This window comes from Crotalus tigris, unplaced genomic scaffold (genome assembly GCF_016545835.1).
Source record: "Crotalus tigris isolate CLP2741 ecotype Arizona unplaced genomic scaffold, ASM1654583v1 scf7180000018759.1681925, whole genome shotgun sequence".
NCBI classification, from domain to species: Eukaryota; Metazoa; Chordata; class Lepidosauria; order Squamata; family Viperidae; genus Crotalus; species Crotalus tigris.
In genome coordinates this window covers 983,979-1,004,470 of record NW_024097185.1, presented here as the reverse complement: position 1 = coordinate 1,004,470, position 20,492 = coordinate 983,979, and the positions used below count along the sequence as shown (strand labels likewise).

The 20,492-nt window shown below is 35.8% G+C and overlaps 1 protein-coding gene and 1 non-coding gene across 4 annotated transcripts; both read right to left on the bottom strand.

Annotated features, from left to right (window-relative positions):
* Positions 1 to 3,708: 3,708 nt before the first annotated feature.
* LOC120313682 lies at positions 3,709 to 3,815 on the bottom strand. Its single transcript, XR_005558219.1, has one exon. It is a non-coding gene; the product is annotated as a small nucleolar RNA SNORD89 (small nucleolar RNA).
* Positions 3,816 to 6,221: 2,406 nt separating this feature from the next.
* On the bottom strand, positions 6,222 to 19,698 carry RNF149 (ring finger protein 149). 3 transcript variants are annotated; one of them, XM_039355772.1, is made up of 7 exons: positions 18,792 to 19,698; positions 16,226 to 16,476; positions 14,266 to 14,334; positions 10,567 to 10,649; positions 9,008 to 9,104; positions 8,374 to 8,554; positions 6,222 to 7,773 (listed from the first exon to the last, which is right to left on the bottom strand). In XM_039355772.1, the coding sequence occupies exons 1-7, from the start codon at positions 19,258 to 19,260 to the stop codon at positions 7,715 to 7,717; spliced, it is 1,209 nt and encodes a 402-aa protein (XP_039211706.1). In that variant the 5' UTR covers positions 19,261 to 19,698; the 3' UTR covers positions 6,222 to 7,714. The 3 variants fall into 3 exon arrangements, with proteins under 3 accessions (XP_039211706.1, XP_039211707.1, XP_039211708.1); XM_039355773.1 differs by lacking the exon at positions 8,374 to 8,554; XM_039355774.1 differs by lacking the exon at positions 6,222 to 7,773 and having other exon boundaries at positions 8,411 to 8,554; positions 8,995 to 9,104.
* Between the last annotated feature and the right edge of the window lie 794 nt (positions 19,699 to 20,492).

The window sequence follows — 20,492 nt, the reverse complement described above, 5'->3', positions numbered from 1 at the left end:
TTTGATCCCCTGCTGATTTTGTATATTTCCCCACTGACAAATAATCAGTCTATAATTGTAATGGTAGGATTATTTTAACAGTGGAGGCAGAATAAGAACAACAACAAAAAAAAAAATCCAGAAAAACACATTTCAAACAAATTATAAATTGATTTGCATTTTAATGAGTGAAATAAGTATTTGATCTATCAATCAAGATTTCTGGCTCCCAGGTGTCTTTTATACAGGTAACAAGCTGAGATTAGGAGACTCCCTTTAAGAGAATACTCCTAATCTCAGTTTATTACCTGTATAAAAGACATCTGTCCACAGAAGCAATCAATCAGATTCCAAACTCTCCACTGTGGCCAAGACCAAAGAGTTGTCCAAGGATGTCAGAAACAAGATTGCAGACCTTGGGGCTTCTGGTTCTGCACAGCTAGAACAACAGCTGTGAAGATCCGTGCCCTACAGCTGATTTCTCTGGGGACCCTGAATGGGCCCAAAGCCACCCCAAAGAGGTGGCAAGGAAGGAGGGAAGCCTCGCTGATCCTGGGGAGACAGTGGTCGATCCGGATATCTGAGGAAAACTCTCCAAAAACTGACAGTAGGCAGGCTAGTGTCATTTGTGACTCTAGCTCAAGCTACATGCAGCCAAAGCCAAAAAGCACTAAATTAAGTATGATTGTAAACAGCATGAGTGAACTGGATAAAAATATTGATTCTCTCTTCTATCTGACTGATTTCCTGAAAAAAAAAAAAACTAGAAGTAAAAATCCTCTGAAACTGAGGGTGTTCTTTGCTCCACCCTCCTCTAAACATAAGCAGCGAATTAAGTTTTGGGGGGGGAATACAGAAAATTGAAAGATGGACTGGTACTAACATCTAATGGTAGATGAAAATACTGCCCTAAATATACAGCCCAGAAAGAAAAGCCTGTTGTGACCTTCAGGGTTTTCATTAAACAAAGAGCAGTTGTAACAAAAGAAAACATTGTGGACTATCTACAAAGTGAGAACTATAAAACTTAGAAAAAATTGACCTTCCTGGATTATAAATATTTAAATTGTGACTTTAAAGTGGTCATTATGGAGCATCAGAGATCTGCAGAAAGAACATACCAAGAAAAAATAAATAATTACCAGGAGGAAATGTATGTTCTGTTACAACAAATGCAAATGATATTAATTTCAAGCCATGAATTAAAAATGAATTTGAAAATTTAAATGAATGCATTCTCAATTTAATGTCACAATTAAATGATCAGAAAACAAAAAAAGAGAGATCATGTAAAGTAGACAACTGAATATAAACTAGTGGAGACTCAAGTAGAGAAAGACTTACAAGAAACATTGAACATGGAAAAGATAACTTGTATTCTAAGACCACAAAGTAAATGTGAGGATAAGGAAAAAGATTTGACAAAATGGATTGCTGAGCTGAGCTGTCGGGAGTACCACAAGAAATGGGGAGACAAGGGATGATGAGAGAAATCTTCAATGAATATGAAGGGGCAAAATCTTTTTACAAATACATGATGTTTGATTTGCCTACTATATCCACAACATTTACAAGATTATGGAAAGACTCTTTGATTCAATGGGATATATTGCTTGGGAAAGATGCTTGGCAAAAGAGGGCTAAAATGAGAATTGAGGAATTAGATGATGGGATGTATCAGAGGGAATATTTAAAAATTAAACTCTTGTTTGAATATGGTTGAAAAAATTGGAAGATTTTAATTTAAGAGGGATGAACTGTCCAAGTAAGACAGTATTTTCTCTTTCCTTTTTTGATATGAGAAATAGAAAAATGTTTGGGATGATCAATATAAAGGAAATGTTTTAGATATTTAAATGTAATTGATTTTAAGAAAATTCCAATGGATAACTAAAAATGGGAAAAATGTTTTGAATAGAGTTAAAAGATTAGATGATTGGATTTATTAAATGGAACATTTAAAGATTAAACATAGGTTTAATTATGGATAAAAAGAACAGAAAAAATTGGAAATGTGTATATTAGTTCAAGAGGGATATGTATTTTAAGTAGTATATTATTTTCTTATTTTTCTCTCCCTTTTTTCCTCTTTCTCATCTTTTCTGTGTTTTTCTTTTGTGTCTTTTTCTTACATTTTAAGACATGAAACTAGATTTAAATACTTTAAGATAATTAACTCTGGGAAAATTTTAACCAGTAAGAATGTTTTAAACATTGTAGGGAAAATAAATTTAAATAAGAATTATAAATAGGATTCATGACGAGGCAACCAAGATGACCAGATAGAAAAGAAGCATATTGATGTGATTCTTATTGGTAGAAATTTTAGAAAAATCTTTATATTTGTTATCTATCAAATTAGTAAGAATTGTATTAATTTAAGGTTGCAAAGAGAATATTATTGAAAGAAGAGAAAAGCAAATAAAGCTATTCTGTGGACTTTGGAATACAGAAACTGACTGATTACTTTGTAAACATAAACCCAGACAACATGCTGTTTACCAAATATCAAGGTGTTTATGTTAAAAAATCAATAAAATATATTTTAAAAAAAGATTGCAGACCTTGGAATGGGCTACAAGACTATTGCCAAGCAGCTTGGTGGGAAGGTGACAACAGTTGGTGCGATTATTTGCAAATGGAAAAAACACAAAATAACTGTCAATCTCCCTCGGTCTGGGGCTCCATGCAAGATCTCACCTCGTGGAGTTGCAATGATCATGAGAATGGTGAGGAATCAGCTCAGAACTACACAGGAAGATCTTGTCAATGATCTCAAGGCAGTAGGGACCAAGAAAACAATTGGTAAAGCACTATGCTGTGAAGGACTGAAATCCTGCAGTGCCTGCAAGGTCCTCCTGCTCAAGAAAGTACATGTAGAAGCATGTCTGAAGTTTGCCAATGAAAATCTGAATGATTCAGAGAACTAGGTGAAAGTAGTGTGGTGAGATGAGACCAAAATTGAGCTCTTTGGCATCAACTCAATTCGCCATGTTTGGAGGAGGAATGCTGCCTATGAGCCCAAGAACACTACCCACACCGTCAAACATGGAGGTGGAAACAGTATGCTTTGGGGGTGTTTTTCTGCTAAGGGGACAGGACAACTTCACTGCATCAAAGGGACGATGGACGGGGCCACGTACCATCAAATCTTGGATGAGAACCTCCTTCCCTCAGCCAGGCATTGAAAATTGGTTGTGGATGGGTATTCCAGCATGACAATGATCCACGGCCAAGGCAACAGAGTGGCTCAAGAAGCACATTAAGGTCCTGGACCTTAATCCCATAGAAAATATGTGGAGGGAGCTGAAGGTTCAAGCTGCCAAACATTAGCCTCGAAACCTTAATGACTTGGAGAAGATCTGCAAAGAGGAGTGGGACAAAATCCATCCTGAGATGTGTGCAAACCTGGTGGCCAACTACAGGAAATGTCTGACCTCTGTGATTGCCAAGAAGGGTTTTGCCACCAAATCATTTTTTGCAAAGGGGTCAAATACTTATTTCACTCATTAAAATGCAAATCAATTTATAACTTTTTTGAAATGTGTTTTTCTGGATTTGTTGTTATTCTGTCTCTCACTATTAAAATAAGCCTACTAATACAATTATAGACCGATCATTTCTTTGTCAGTGGGCAAATGTATAAAATCAGCAGGGGATCAAATAATTTTTCCCTCACTATAGAAAAGGACTAGCTGCAGAAAGCATAGACTGTTTTTTTATGGTGCTGCCAAGGTCAGATAAAAAGGTCGCTTCGGGAACTTTGCCATCATGCCTTGAGAGTAAACTGTTAAGAGGCACTGCAATTCGGCCTTTCATTGTCATCACTCCTCAGCAGCACATAGGGTATAAATTTTCTATAGATATTTAGTCAATTTGCAGTTTATGTAAGATAAATTTCAGTTAGTTCCAACTTGTAATTGAATAAACTGTAAAAAAAATAAATTTAAAATTCTACCTAAATAATCCACAAGTAAGAACACAGGCTTTTATGATGCCATATTCAGAGAATGCTGAAGCACACTTAGTTTAGCAACTAAAAATCAACTTAAAAGTTTCGTATTTCACAATTTCAGCACGTTTTCATATGCTGCTTTCAAAATTCTTAAAAGGATAAATACAGAGATAAATATGCAAAATAGTTGTTACAGAATAAAATGGCTAGTACTTAAGACATTGCAAATGTTCCATTTTAAAATAGAATTTTAAGATTGGCTTAAGTTATGGCTTGTTTCAGCCCCGTGACATTAAAATAACTGACGTAACATACCATTTTGTGGAAAGTGCAAATTCAGATTACACACACTGAAGACATCAGTTGTTTTATTTTTTTATGTTTTTTTGTAATATATTTTATTGAATTTTTTTAAAAACATAAATCACTTAATAATTGGTGAACAGTGTGTTGTCTGGGTTACATTTGTAAAACAATCATTAACAATTAATTTCTATAATCCATATTCCACATAATAATTTTAGTTCATTTCCTCTTTCTCCAAAATATCCTCTTTTGCAAACATTGAATTAATACAACTCTTATTATTTTGATAAATAACAATTGAACATATAATTTTTTCCAATATTCCTAAAAATAATAATTTCAATATAATATTTCTTTTCTATTCAGTCATTCTGGTTGCCTTATCATAGATCCTCTTACAATCGTTATTTTAGTTTATTTCTCTTACCAAATTCTAGATATTGTTACTGGTGAAGATTTTCTCAAAGATTAATTACATTTACAAATTTAACTCTATTTTTCTGTATAAGCCATCTCACACTTTTACATTTCTTAAGAAATAGATAAACAATGAAAAGAAAAAGAAAGGAGAGCAAGAGTAAAGAAACATAAGAAATAACATACTACTTAAAATATATATCCCTCCTAGGCTAATATATATTTATTTCCTCAATTTCTTATTCTTTTTAACCATAATTAAGAATATCTTTAATCTTTAATCATTCCATTCAATACCTCTAGTCATCTAGTCCTTTAACTCTTATTCAAAACATTTTTTTTATAATTTTCTTAAATTCACATTTAAGTATCTAAAACATTTCCTATATTTAAATCATTTCAACTTTTTTTTATTACTCATATCAAGAACAAGAACACAAAAGAGAAAAAAGCATACTATGTTAGAGAATTCATCCCTTTTAGAATAGCATATAGGTTACAACATTTTTCTATTTCTTTAACCATATTCAAACAAATGTTTCTTTTTTAAGTATTCCCTCTGATAAGTCCTTTCATCTATTTTCTTGATTGCCACCTTAGTCTTTTTCCTTTGCCCAGTATCTTTCTTGATCGATGTATTTTGCTGAATCAAAAGGTTTTTCTGTATGTTTGTAAATGTTGCTATAAATATAAAAAGTAAATCACTATCTTTATTAAGGGCATTTGCCCACTCATTTTTATTGGGAATCTTTTTCCTTCTTTTTCTCTCTGCTTCTCTTGTCACTTTTTGTCTCTCCAGTTCTAGTGTTTTCCCTGGTATCTCTGTAGTACGTTTTATCCAGCCTTTTTTCTTGTCCTCAGGTTTATTTTATAGTGTTGAAATATAAGTTTTTTTTTCCAAATCTAGTATTTCTTGTAAATTTTTCCACTTGGATTAAGTCATATTCCTTTGTTTTGTAGAATTCCATCTTTAAGTCTCTATCCTCAAATTTATGATCAGTCATCTGTTTTGACTGTTCTTTCTCCGTTGTATTTTCCTGAGGGTTTTTTTGGTATAAAATTGAGTTGGAGATGAGTTGATTTATATTTTCAAAGTTATTCTGGATTTCTTTGTGATTTGATATCATTGTTATTTGAATTAGTTGCAACATATCATATACCTCCTCTTGAAAAATATTCATTTTTTCTTGATAAGTATTTCCTATAAATCTCTGATTTTCCATGATCACCAAAAGTCCAGATTACCGCCCCCCCTGGAAATAGCTTTGGATTCAAAGTTGAATAAATACTTATAATCCAGACAGTTCAAAAAAGTTTTTTTTTGTTCCCTCAGGTTTGTAAGTCTCACTTTATCTACACAGCTGTTCTCTATTGTTAAAGCTTAGGTCACAAGTAGAGATTAATTTTTTCCCTAGATTTTACCATTACTGTCATAATCCTCATCCACCAGTAGGTGTCAGCACTGGTTCATTTGTCAGATTTTATTCCTCCATGAAAGGTTCAATTTGCTGCTTCCATTAGCAAAAGGGTGGGGCAAAAAAACCCCCCTTCACTCTCTCGGAGATTTTTTTTTTTTTTTGCTTCTTGGAATTTCCCCCCCTTCAGGAAAGTTGATAGGTAGGATAGAGAAAATCAATGTTCTTATCTAGATTCAAGCACACTGTTTAAGATCAGCTTAGAATAGTGCTTTTGACTTCAGTTACTCACAACTTGGGCTAGACTCTGGTGTTAAGCTAGCCTTTCTCCTGTTGGTTTCTGGAAGGCTTCTTCTGGACTGATTGGGTTGACCACCATCTCTCTGTGGTCCCTAGGACTTCTTTCCTTCATTGACATCTCATTGGGGCGGCTTCTGGCCTATTTAGGGTCCCCTAACAGGAAGAAACTCAGTTGGAGAGCACCGAGTCCTGAACCCCTCAAGTACTTCGCTGTGCGCAGAACCGGAAGTCTGAAGACATCAGTTGCTTTAACCCTAGCAACAACATTTCTTGGTAGATAGCTGCAGGCTTATGGATATTAACATTGATAACATGTGGCATATATCTGGCTTGTTTTTACCCAGGGTGAAATCTTCAGAACATATATTTTTCGGAAATCAAATAAAATATTTTTCTCTCCTTATTTAAAGCTCTGGTTTTAGCAAAAAAACAAACAAAAAAAAAAACCAACAACACCAAACACCTTGTTTCAGACAATAATAGTCTAATTTTAAATTATATATTTTTTCAGGTATTCTAGAAAGTTGTTTGAATATACATAACTATAAATAGATACTTCATCACTTTCCTTTGAGTGATTTAATAAATAACTAATGCAATGGGCTGAATTTGATTATATATAATATGGTTGATATACGCCTAAGGCCATGTGCTTTTCAGTTTCTGTATAAAGGTACATCGCTGCTATCTAGCACATTAAATGAATGAAGCAATATTCCAATTTGAAATATTGAAGTAGAAATGTAATTCTACAAGTACCCAGTATAGGTAAAAACCAAACAAAAAACCAAACACCCGAATTGTGCTACAGTTATGTAGCACTACATATAGAGTTTTTTCTTTCTCTTAGATGTATATTAAGACTTTTAGAACCGCTTTTGTTTTACATGTTTAAGCTAAGCCGTATTTTACAAGAAAATAATTCTTAATTATGCATATATAGTATAATATATCCCATATAGTTTATTTGTGCTGTTTATACTTGTATTACTGTTCCAAATGTATTTTTGAAATAATTATAATTTGCTTTTTTCCTGATAAGATTTTATTTTGTTTCAAACAAAAAGACAAAGATAGAAAGAGGTAGGAATGGCATACTATGAAAGGAACCATTTCCCCCCAGAATAAGAGTAACAACCTGACATCTTCAGATAATCTTTTTAAAAAGCAGTTTCTTTCTCTTCCTCCTTCTCGTGAATCAAAATCAGAACTAGTGTATCTTATCTTGTATAGAGAAAAGCTTTGTAAACAGGAAGCATATATTTCCTAAGCTAGATTCAAGTCCATAACATTTTTTAAAAAACATTTTTTTTACTATCAGTTCAAGTTTCTCAAATTCTCATTAAATTTGTAGTGATCCAGAAGGCAAATGATCATGTTGATTATCTCCACTGTCCAGTTCTATAAAAAGAAATATGAAATTCATGACGATGAACTACACTCTAAATGTAAGAATTATAACAAGTAATATGCTTATAATATGCATTGCATCAGAACATAATAAAAATATTAAGCTAAGCATACTTTGAACAATAAAAATATCCCAACTTGGCCTACAATCAGTATTAAATACAAATGAAATGAATCACTAAATGCATTAAATTTGAATTTCCAAAACAGTTAAAAACAGTTTCCTAGAACAAAATATAATTATTTGTATTCCTGTTTTTTCCATTCTTTTCCCTAGCTCATTTTCATTTTACCTTCCATGTATCATATTTATTTCTTATGGAACTATTTGTAATTATTGTTCTGACTGAAAGAACAAAATCCATACTACTGTACTGAATTCTAATGATAAGTATGTCACATATTTTCTAATCTAGAAAATTATATAATTATATAATTTTGAGATCAATGCTCTATACAAACAACAACCATGTAAGTGCTTATGTGGTTTCTCAGATATTTAAATGATACAAAGGTAAAAATAAAACTAAGTCTAGATTTACAAAGTAAAACTTTGTTCCTAGAAAAAGAAAAATCTCCAAAATTACCTACCAAGTAAAATTGTCGTTTCACACAGATTTTCTTTTAAAACATTATTTAATGCAACTGAGCTAATAGAGGATGCTGATAAGCCACTTGTTTCGTTACTATCTTCCTCTATAAAAATATTCCAGTTCTCAGTTGGTATGTTATTACTCATTGATTCAGGCACTGCAACTTTTTTAGATTCTCCCTTTAAAGTTAGAGGAAAAAATCATTAATTACTATGGAAGGGATAGAACCTGAAGAGAAGAAGCTTAATTGATAAATTCCAAGAATAAAATTATTAAATTTGATGGAATCAGACTTTACAGTATCTGAAATCAGCAAAATGACAGTTTATCCACTGCTTAAGAATATCTCTGAAGAAAAGCAAGCATTTTAGCAATAAGTATGGTTCACAGAAGCACTTACAATATTATATTGCCACACATACCAGGGAAGAACAACCTTTGAACTTTACTTTATATGCAGTTACCGGATTGTTTTTCTATACCCCCACCCAGTGCGCTTTCCAAACCTCAATGGCAAACTTTTGAAAATCTGAGATTTCTTACTCATTTTAATGGACAAATAACACAAGTTGTATAAAATATTTTGCCTTACTAAAAATAAATATATTTTATTACATACGTTTGCAACATACCCAATATCCTAGCGCTTTCATGATATCTAATTTACACATTGGACATGTTCTCTGTTCCAGCAACCAGGGATCAATGCACAGCTTATGGAAGATATGTCTAAAGATAGAAACACTACCATCAAAATCAAGTATAAGGACATTCTAAACCAACTTTTATATTTATAGAATAAAATCAGCTGGTCAAAAAATGATAATAAAAGCTTAATATAGGAAGTTTTGAGTTTGACAAACTCTGAATAAAGAAATGCCTCACTTGCCAATTATGAGCCTATTAATTAGGCTCATAATTCATATCTTTACAAGATGCTATGTTCAATAGCAGCACAATTATAAACTAACACAAAAATGTAATATGCAATGAAAGTTATAGGTGGCACTCAGAGAACTGTTGGAGAATAGATATCAGTTATGCTTCCTTGTTTGTGCAAAGCAAAATTTACAGGTGTGTTTAATTTCTATTTCATTCTCTTTTATTTAGAAGATTTCAATTACCATGAGATAGTTTCTGCCTATCCCACAAGATCAGGCAAAAATGACATGCTCCATCACTGAAGCTATATTGATTAGTGAGTCCTCAGACATGTCCCTTTTCTATCATGGTGCCCATCTTACAGGATTAACCTCCTCCCTGACATACACAGCCAACCTTGCTGCTTTCTGCAAATCCATAAAGACCTGGCTATATTGTGGGGCTTGATTGTTACCATAATGTTACCTAATATCATAATGAAATGTCTGCAAGAAAACAACCAAGCTCAGAGACCACCAAAGACCCCACAGTTTAACTCAATATTCTCTTCTATTGGGACCTGGCAACTGGAGCTCTTATGAGGGTAAATTCTGCATATTTTATTTTCGTGGGACTATTGATATTTATTTTAAACCATTTTAACTGATATGGCTATGATTGTTTTTATTGGTCTTGGTAAATAGGTTACTATATAAATATGTTAAATAAATAAAAAAATAAAAGTTACGTATATGAAAGCAAGCCCTGATCTGATAAATTTCCTAAACAAGCAATCAAAACAGACTGATATTTCTTGTAGTATGAATTATTGTTAAAATATTTTATGACCTGAAGACATAATTAATGATCACTCATTTAAGGAGAATAAATTATCCAATGTGAGATCAATAAGGAAAATGAACTACCTCTTCTAAATATATTCTAGCAGAAATAGGTTTTGTAATGAAATTTTATAATGTTTGCCTTTAGATCTGATATTTCTATTCCATAAAAAATAGCAATTCTTACAATACTTTAAGTTGTAAAAAATTTAAAAAGAAAACTTGCCTTAACATCAACCAAAACAAATTCTCTTAAATTTATTAGATTTAGTGTATATTCCAGTTTTTCCCAGTGTGGCATACAATGTACTTCTTTCTCCTGTAACAGTCACATTGTGACATAGATTTAGTGACTCCAATCTTTATACTTGAATGAACTACATATTGGCTAATAGTTTCAATGTGTGTACCCCCTTTTAAACATTCTGTGAACTTTTTTTGTTAAATATTTCTAATTGAAGCAAAGTTAAAATGTTTAATAAACTTACTTGCAAGGCAGAAGTCGAACAGTATCTTTTGCTTTATAGTTTTCGATGCATATAGCACAATTTTCTGCATCAATAGCCCAACACTTAAAAAAAATAAAGCCACATTTAAGTACATTGGTAATACAAAAACAGCTTGAAATATATACACTCAGGGCCAATTCTGAGAAGAAGCAATCAATGTATTCAGTTAGGCAGTAGAACCAGAATTTTTGAAAAAATGAAAGACTAGGATAATTGTGAGCAGTGTTGCTGTCTTCTATTGTTTTTACTGAAACCCTGAATTCCATTAGTTGGAACTTTGTACAAAGGAAATAAGATTTGAAAATTAAATAAGTCTAAGACCTGGAAGCAAGTAGTTGTCAATTGCTTCAATTCAGTTGTCAATTATAATGTTTGGAAGAGCACTGAGTTGGTGGTATTTAAAACTGAGATGGCTAATTCCATGTTATACAAAGATCTACCAGACTATGTACCTCTGTTACATAGTCTAATAGGACTAGGATATGGCAGACATACTGTATAAGTATTGAAGTATATTTTTCTTTCTTTTTGAAAATACATTTAAATCAAATTATCTTGATATTAGCAAAACGTGTTAACTCTGAGCCAAGGAAGTCTTGATCTGGTTGAATCTGGATGAAACAGACAGGCATTAGACTAGAGTCTGGAAAGACAGAGTTGCTTTTTACTCCAAAGAATTCTCTTCTAGCTCTGGTGATAATTCTGCATGAGGAAGCAGCTCTGTAATTTGAGAATCCTCCTGGACTTCTAGCTATGGTAGCAAGGAAAATGGAGGCTGCAGGGATATTTATCCAGATTGGGCTACTGCACAAGTTGGGGTTCTACTTGAAGCAGAAAGCTCTGCCCACAGAAACTCGTATCTTGATTGCCATTTATTGAGAATACTGCAATATTGCCATTTATTGAGAATACTATGCAGGTAATTCTTGACTCATAACCATTCATTTAGTGACTGTTAACCATGGCACTGAAAAAAGTGACTTATGACTGTTTTTCACACTTAGGACTATTGCAACATCTCCATGGTCATGTGATCAAAATTTGGTTGTTTGGAAACTGGCATGTATTTATGACAGATGCACTGTCCCAGCGTCACATGATCACCATTTGCAATCTTCCCACCTGGTTTCTGGCAGCAAAGTCAATGGGGAAAGCCAGATTTGCTAAACAACTGCATGTTTCATTTAAGAACCACAATGATTTGCTTAACTATTGTGTCAAAAAAGGTCATAAAATGGGATGCACCTCACTTAACTGTCTTGCTTAGCAACAGAAACTTGGGGCTCATTGTATTCATAATTCAAGAACTATCTGTAGGGAGCTACTTCTGGACAACCAAACTTGCAATTCATCCAAGATGCAGCCTCAAATATACTGGCAAAGCAGCGTCATTACATTCATATAACAGCTATAAAGGTACTGTGTTTTCCCAAAAATAAGCCCTACCCCCAAAATAAGCCCTACTTAAGAGCCTGGGCGGTCGGTCGGCCACCCACCCATTCTGTCACACCGTCTGGTTGCTAGACATGAGCCAAGGGGGAGGCAGGGGGAGCTGCTCCAAGCACCCTGCAACCGCTTACCGTGCTGAAGGGCCTGCGCAGCCAGGCCTACCATGCCCAGATACCTATCGCGCCTCGCCTGTTCAGCAGTGGCTTCTCCCACTTTCTCCTCCTTCCTCCTCCTTTGAATAGCCCTTCGCTCCCATTGCTGCTTTTTCAGTCGTGGATCTTGGTTTGTCCAGAGCCTGTGCAGAGGGTATTTGGAAATGAAGCCCTGCAGTGATAGGGTGGGAACAATTCCCTTTGCTTTTGGAATGGCTCCGAAATTGACTGAAAGGAGGGGCCCAAGGGCTCCAATCTGGCTTTGCAGAAAGCAAGAGGATTGGAGGCACATGAATGCACGCTAGTCTGGCGTCTCAAAAAAACAGGATTTTTCCCCCCCGCTGCTGGATTTTTGCTGCCATACTGTATAAATTTCTTTAAAGTTTACTTGATGCAGAATGCAGATCCGTCCCGTTCTGCATCAAATTATCTTTAAAGAAAGTTAAACAATATGGCAGCAAAAATCTAGCAGAGGGGGTGAAAAAACCCAGTTTCACGTATGGGGAATCTTCACTGCCTGCCTCCCCCTGTGCCTTCACTTTGCTAAATCGATCAACTAGAAGTGAGGTTTACAGTAGCAGGCCAAGTGTGCAGATTCCCTGTACATGAGACCGGGTTTTTTTCCCCTGTTGCACAGTCAGTGGTTGCAGGGCATATGGGGCAGCTCCTTGCCTTCCCCACTTTTGTTGCCTCATGGCAGCAGGACTGGCACAATGCCGAAGTGGGCCAGAAGCCATGCGGCTGTTGGTACCACTGCCGTGAGATGAGACAGGTGTCAGGAAAAAAATAAGACATCCCCCGAAAATAAGACCTAATGGAGGCAAAAAAAATTATAATACTGGGTTTTATTTTTGAGGAAACACGGTAGTTGTCAACTTACAACTGCAAAAAATTATGCCAGACCTACCAAAAGATACTTAAGACCCAAATTCAAAGTTGTAACAGCTGTACCACTACTCCCGCCCAGTCATGTGATCAGACTTTGGGAGCTTGGCAACTGGTTTACTTTTATGGCAGTTTGCAGCCTCACATAGTCATGTGACCATGATTTTTTTAATCTTTGCTGATTTCTTGTGTTCATTTCTGGTTTCTAACAAAAAAAAGGCTCCTTGGGTAAACTGAATTGCTTAATGACCACAGCAAAAAAGTTGTAAAAAAGATTACAAAATCAGGTCTAATCATACAGTGACCCACTCAATGAATTAAAGCCATAATTGCAATGAAAAAAAAAGGGGATCTCAGAGGTCTTCTAGTCCAATCCGCTGCTCAAGCAAGGCAGCCTATATACCATTTCAGACAAATGCTCAATTACAGTCAAAAGTTGAAGACTACTAGTAATTACTGCACTGGTTGCCAATAGGTATCTGTTACAATTCAAAAATTAATTTTAATCTATAAATCCCTATATAGGTTGTAGATACAAATAGGACCACCTCTTTTGCACAGAAGTCTGTATTGACTGGTATATACACTCTATCCAAATTTTCTGCTATTTGCTTAAGGTGAAAGGGACATGAGCCTGTAAATAACATTTTTCATTAGTGGCACCTATACTTTGGAACAGCATTGTCCCAGATAAGGGACACTCTTATCTGGAAACATCATTATTTTGGGAGTTCCAAAAACTAATTAAAACTTGATTATTCTGAAAGGCATTTGGATACAAGGATGCTGTCACTATGTAAATTGTATTTACTATATTTTTTATTAAACTAGGATTATTTATTTTATTAGTTTATGATTTAGATACATTTCATGATTTTACCGATGCAAATCATGAGAAACTTACTTAGATTTACAGTTTATTGAAACACAGCATATAAACTCAAAGATATGAAGGAATGTGTCAATAAAATACATGAGATGCGACTGTCAGTATAGTTAGTTAGCTGATTAATCACAAATTGAAAGAAAATACAACAAGTAACAAAGACATCTATTGATCCTACTAAATTTCCACTGATAATTTATATGGAGTAGAAAATGCATTCGTCTTGAAAGGAATTACAAATATTTTTTAAAAATCATTATTAAAAAATGAAATTTATTATTTCCAATGCTAAATTTAGTTAATTACCTTATCTTCGTCTTTTAGAGTACAGAGTGGCAGCTGAGCAATTGCGCCAATTGTTTCTTCTCTCTGACCCTTAAAAAAATAAGATATATTAATGTGTGTGTTACAAAGAAACATCTTTCGGGGCAATAAACACTGATCTAAGATCTGTCATAGCTTAAGTGAGCATGTATCATGAGATTTCCTTGGTTCTTTCTGAGCTTGGTAGTTTTCTTGCAAATGTTTCATTACCAAAATAGATAACACCATCAGTGCTTGAAGGGAGTGGGCTTTGCTCTTCTTTTTATATACTGGTGATTTGTCCTGTCAATGTTGCTGGGTTCTTGGTAGTTCCTAGAGTAGGCTGTGGTTTACTATTAGTATGCTTGTTTGTGTTGGTAATTCCTTGATTAGGGCAGTATTGTAAGATGAAGACATAAAATGAAAATCCACAGAATATTCTATAAGGACCAAGATGAAGGCAATAGCACAATTCAGATATGATAATCATTTTGCTAATATTCCCTTTTTCTGAGCCAAATAGTTACAATGGCTTTATGTTAAAAAATTAAGACTTTCAAGAATATTTGCTCAAATGGCTTGATCCATTAGTTAAGAACCAAAGCAAAATATTTCCATTGGTTAATATTCAAGCAAAGGGTTTAAACAATAAGATATAATTTAACAGGGAAAAACTAAGTTTTTCAACTAGTGAAGAAAAATGTAGGATGAAAGAGGCAATTGTACAGTGAGACAAAATATTATTTGATACCCTGCTGATTTTATAAATTTGCCCACTGATAAAGAAATGATCAGTCTATAATTGTATTGGTAAGTTTATTTTAACAGTGAGAGACAGAATAACAACAAAATCCAGAAAAAAATGCATTTCAAAAAAGTTGTAAATTGATTTGCATTTTAATGAGTGAAATAAGTATTTGACACCTTCACAAAACATGACTTAGTACTTGGTGACAAAACCCTTGGTGGCAATCAGAGAGGTCAGACATTTCTTGTAGTTGGCCACCAGGTTTGCACACATCTCAAGAAAACAATTCCTCAATGTGGCCCTGGTAAGCCAAAAATCTGCACACTCATGCTCCGTGGATTCTATCTAGGTGAGGGCTGAGTGAGATGTCTTTGAAAGGCCCTGATACTCTGTGATCCTTTGAGTTATAATAGTACAGATAAACAAATAGGTTGAATAAAGGAAAAGAGCAAGCAGCAAAAGAGAAACATGAGAAAAAAAATCACATTGTTTTCTATTATATCTGCTTTATGCCTAATTTATGTAAATCTGTACTAGAGAAACTGAAGTTGCAAGGACTAAAATCATGAGCTTATTTCACTGTGTTTGCTCAGCAGAGCCATGCAAAGTGTTTGAAATGTAATACATAGGAACAAGGACAGAGCATTAAAAAAAAATTTGTTAATGCAGTTATGCTAGAACGGGGTGTCAAACTGCTGGCCCGCGGGCCGGATGCACCATGCCAAAACCGCACCCACCCCATTGCCGGCAATGGAAAAAAAATCACAATACGTCGCAACATGTCACATGACATTGCGAGTTTGACACCCCTGTGCTAGAAGTAGCTCAGGAGCAGCTGTTTCAACAATTCAAATACTGTTAAGTGTTTGTACAACACCTGCTTGTTGAAAAACTTATTTTGACAGTTCTGTACAGCCTCAGCTTGTAGTATATTATTAAATTAATTAAAGAGGCAGTTCAACTTAGTTACACCTCCACAGATAATAGAAAAATAATAATTAGCATAACAATTAGTTTCATCAACTGAAAATAACTGCTACCTAACTCTCGCTTAAAGTACTAATCTGAACTATAATTTTCAGGTATATCTAGTTCTGGAAACAAGTTATAACAGATAGTAACAGGCAAATTTCAGGTTAAACAGCATTCAAAGATTAGGCAGGAAGATGCACTAACATTACACAAGGTAAAAAGATAATTACCACCAATAATTACCTGGCTTCTAAACTGTGATCCAGTATAGAGAAAACGTTGTACGTAAAAAAATATAAGCCATGCTAAAGATATAATCATCATTGTGATAAACGCAATTGCTACAAACACAACTGACTGTCCGTTGATATATTCTTGTACATGTTGTTTACCAACACTAATAGTCATTTTTACTGGAATTCCTCTTAGGACTGGCTCTAGGATCTCCATTCCTTTTGGATACCCAACCATAATTACTACTGTATTAGCAGTACCTATTGAAAAGAAGAAAAACAGGAATCAGATGCACTCTTCTACATCTCTTATTTGGTGAAAGAAACTCAAGCTATCTTACTGATAATTATAAGTAAATTAAAATTGTTCTTGCCATAGTTTTATTTCCGAGGTCTCTTGGTCCCAAGAATCTGACTAGGAACTAAAGGGGAGTAGGTAAGGATATCTCCTAGATTCTAGAATGATCACCTCTTGCTCTGAAGTATAAAAATTAAATCTGCTCATCTTTTTTAAGCAAGACTTTTTTCCTTGTGCAGCCTCAGTTGCTTTGGAATATACAGATTGCTACAACAAAATGATAAAGCTTGAGTATGCAAAATAATTAAAATAGAATTTAGATAGTACTTAAGATTTATGTTAAACTTAATTGAAATGTTGGCAGGATTTTTTCTGCCCCATATGTTCCAAATATTTAAGATGCTGGCCCATGATTCATTTCTAGTATTAGGCAAGGATGGTTCACATTTAAAGAAAAAAATCTGAGGTCTGAAAGGAACAGGACAGTGATGATTTCTACTGGATGGACATTGGGAGTTTTTACAGCTCAGTTTATTTGGGCTTCACACTACTGGAATAAAATAATTGTATTTAAATAGGCCTGTAGTTTTTTTTTAAAAAATATAAAATATAAACATAAAAGCATTTTAATGAGAAAATCCAGTTTTAGATTTTGCTATTTAACAGCATTTTATCAAGAATGCATTCCAAATGTGCTATGAGAAGGGGAAGTGGGCTATGATTTAACCCTATTTTTTTCCAGCCCAGTTTTTCCCATGATCTCTGCCTCTCCCCAATTTCCACATCTATTACAGCTTCTGTGGGCTTCAGAACTGGAAGTTCATATATTTTGCTTTCCTGATGGAACAGATATATTTATCATTTGTTGCTTAGACATCAGCAACATGCAATTTTTCTACTATGTCCTTAAAATTTTATATATATAGCAAATACTGAAAAATCCACAGTAAAGCTACCTGGTGTTTCAAAACTTTCACTGTAGCCCAGTGGTATTTTGAATTCCTCTGCCTCCAGCATACCCCTCCAGAATATATGTAGCCATTCTGAGACATATTAGGAATCTCAACAATAAAACAAACAAAACTAAACGAAAAGAAATGTTTTAGAAAAAAACACAAAAACATAAAGCCTTTGCAAGTCTTACAGGAATCATCTAATTGCGTTAGCAATGAGGACAATGGAAACAATTAAGACAATAATCTTCTCATAAACTAATTTGACTAACGAAAAATTAAAAAGTTTAATAAAATTCAAGAAAAATGGCCTAAGATAGAAAGGGCCCACCAGATGTTACTGAATTATAATTCCCAGCAGTCCAGACAACATAGACAATGAGGGTTCAGCCACATCTGCAAGGCCAAAATCCACTTTCTTCTATAAACAACTTCAGTGTCTTTCTCAGCAAGAATATCCAAAGTTGACTTCCTGTGTATCATATATAATATGCCATCCTAGAATTTACACACAATATTGGTCAGAATTTTTACAATTCTTAGATGATCTGAGGCAATAAATGCTTAGTTTCACGAAAACTGAAAAGCACATCATAATCATCAAAACTGAATATAATGGTCACAACAAACTCTTCATATAGAAATTCATTAAATAGCATGAGTCTAATTAGCCTAATTTTCTTTGTGATACTTGAAATAGCATCATTTTTTCCATAAAAGGAGCAGGAGAATTTTGTTACCTCCCATCCAGTTTCTTGACTCAACCAATAGCTCCTTGTTATCACGTCACAGAAAAAAAACCTCTGTAATTATATCTACCCATAATTTCCAACCTTCTTTTGGGTGACAGTCTGAAGAGTTTGCTTCATTTTAAAAAGAGGACTAGGCTCTTGATTTTGCACCCCAGAAATAAAATATTTTCTAGTTTGGCTACTTAAGGATGAATATGATACTTTCCATGTAGGCTTTTGAGATATTTGGTAGACAACTGGTGGGAGAAGTCTGAATGTGCTTTTGCTTTGATTCAACCTCCTGCCCTTAACTTTCTTCTTCTACATGTGAAAATTGTAGTTAAATCCACTTTTATTTCACAATATCCTATTCCAAGTTAATGCAGGCTCCTCCTCCCCCTTGACCAAATGGCAACAGGTTGATCAAGGCCGGTTCCAAGATTTCATTCATACCGAGTTTCGCCACTTCAGAGGGAAAAATCCTGTTTTTACCTTCCCAGTCCCTTACCATCGCTGTCGGCACTCACCCAACCCCCTTCGCAACAAAAATAGTTTTCAAATTACTTTCCTTATTTCTCCCCTCACTACACTGACCGAGGTACGACATAGAGGTAAGAGTGGAGTTGCCAAACTGAGGCTCGTTGTAGATGACCACGGCGGCCGCTTTCCTTCTTGCTGCGTTGGCAACTTTGTCCTTCAAGGGGCAGCCTCCGTGGGCCACCAAGGCGATCCAGGACTGAGGCGGCGAGAAGAGCGATCCCGCCTTTTTTTCTCCCGAGGAGCTTCCGGGCTGCATGGGTATCTCGTATTCCACCTTCGGGTCGCAGCCCGCCATGTGGTGGGCTGTTCCGCCGCAAGGGATGCCCACTAGGCCCTGCGCGCTCTCTTTGGGCGAGCTGTTCCCGTAGCGCCCGCTTTCCGCACTGTCCCGCACCGTGCGGTTGGTGTCCGGCTCGATGTACACCGTGCTCACCCAGGCTGTGTACCAGACCAGCGACCAGGAGACCCGCGGGCATCCCCCCACCGCCAGGAAAAGTAGCGTCACGCGGTGCGACGGCACCATTGTTTCCGGATGTACAAGGCGAGCGAGCCAGCCGGAGTCTGAGACAGAGTGGTCTCGCCCGCTGACTTGGGATACGGGTTTCGGCGGCGTAAGCAAGCGCTTCTGGATTGCCGCCTTGCCCAAGAGGCGGCCCACCTTGCCGGCAGATCGGCGCCTGAGCTTAGTAGATAGAGGCGGTGACTAAGTTCCCTCAGGTTCATCCTTTTTCTCCTCCTCCGCGCCAGGTTTCCGAGCGCTTCGGCCGCGCACCTTTATGAGCGAACATTTCTACCCAGGTTTCCAAAGAGGATTAGAAGGCTCGGGAGTCTTCGACTACAGCCGAGCGGAGTCGCGGGGCTCAGCACTCCGACCCCGAACGCTTATTACGTCTTGCTTGCAATTTGCGACTTTGCTTGCGCTTTCTATCTCGGCGTGCGATTCAGCCGCTGAAGTCTTTCCCCGTAGAGCAGAGGTGGGGAACTGTGGACCTTCTACGATCTGTGAACTTCAACTCCCAGAATTCCTGAGCCAGCCAGTTGAAGTTCACAGATGGTAAAAAGACCATAGATCCCACCCCTGCCGTAGAGCAAGCCAGTAGAAAAAAGGGCCTGTTTTAGGAGAAATAGCGTGGGATGAAATGGGTGAGAGACTTTGTTCCTTCTCTGTGGACTTCAGAGTTACAGTTCGGTGCGCGAAAGAGGCCCTATTAAAGCGAGCCTCTAAGAAGGCCAGCTCGTCGTGAAAGCTTTTTTATTCATTAGCAGGGCTTTGTTTAGCATTTCGGCAACACTTTGAGGAATTACGCTAGTGTTTCTCAACCTTGGCAAATTTAAATGTAGCTGACTGGCGAATTCTAGGAGTTGAAGTCCGCCCATCATAAACTTGAAGAGGTTGATGATTACTGAATTACACTAAAATCCCTATACCCTCCACCCTTTCACCTTTTGATTGAAAGCTAAGTTTTGTTATAGAAAAGTTGATCTGGGGCTTAATTGCAGACATAAAAATTCAATCATTTGAAAACCTTGGCATACACGTGATGAGCATATATTTGTCCCCCCACCAACGCTTATTGAATCTTCACATTCTCCTTAAAGCAATGATAGATAAAAATTTTCAACTCTGAGAACAAGCCTTGCACTTTCTGTATTGAAACTGACTTCAACCTTACTCTTGTCACATTGAAAGTTTGTACGGTAGTCGGTCTACATTAAAAGGAAACTAGAATAAATGAATAAATGAAGAAACTGGAC

Bases quoted from the DNA above. Each gene is read 5' to 3' on its own strand.
- RNF149 (XM_039355772.1), bottom strand. From the start codon at position 19,260: ATGGTGCCGTCGCACCGCGTGACGCTACTTTTCCTGGCGGTGGGGGGA. The intron at 16,477-18,791 runs GTCAGTGTAGTG...TCTTTTCAATAG, and splicing joins TACCTCTATGTCGTACCTCG to GTACTGCTAATACAGTAGTA. The intron at 7,774-8,373 runs GTAGGTAATTTT...TTCTTTTTATAG, and splicing joins TGAAACGACAATTTTACTTG to AACTGGACAGTGGAGATAAT.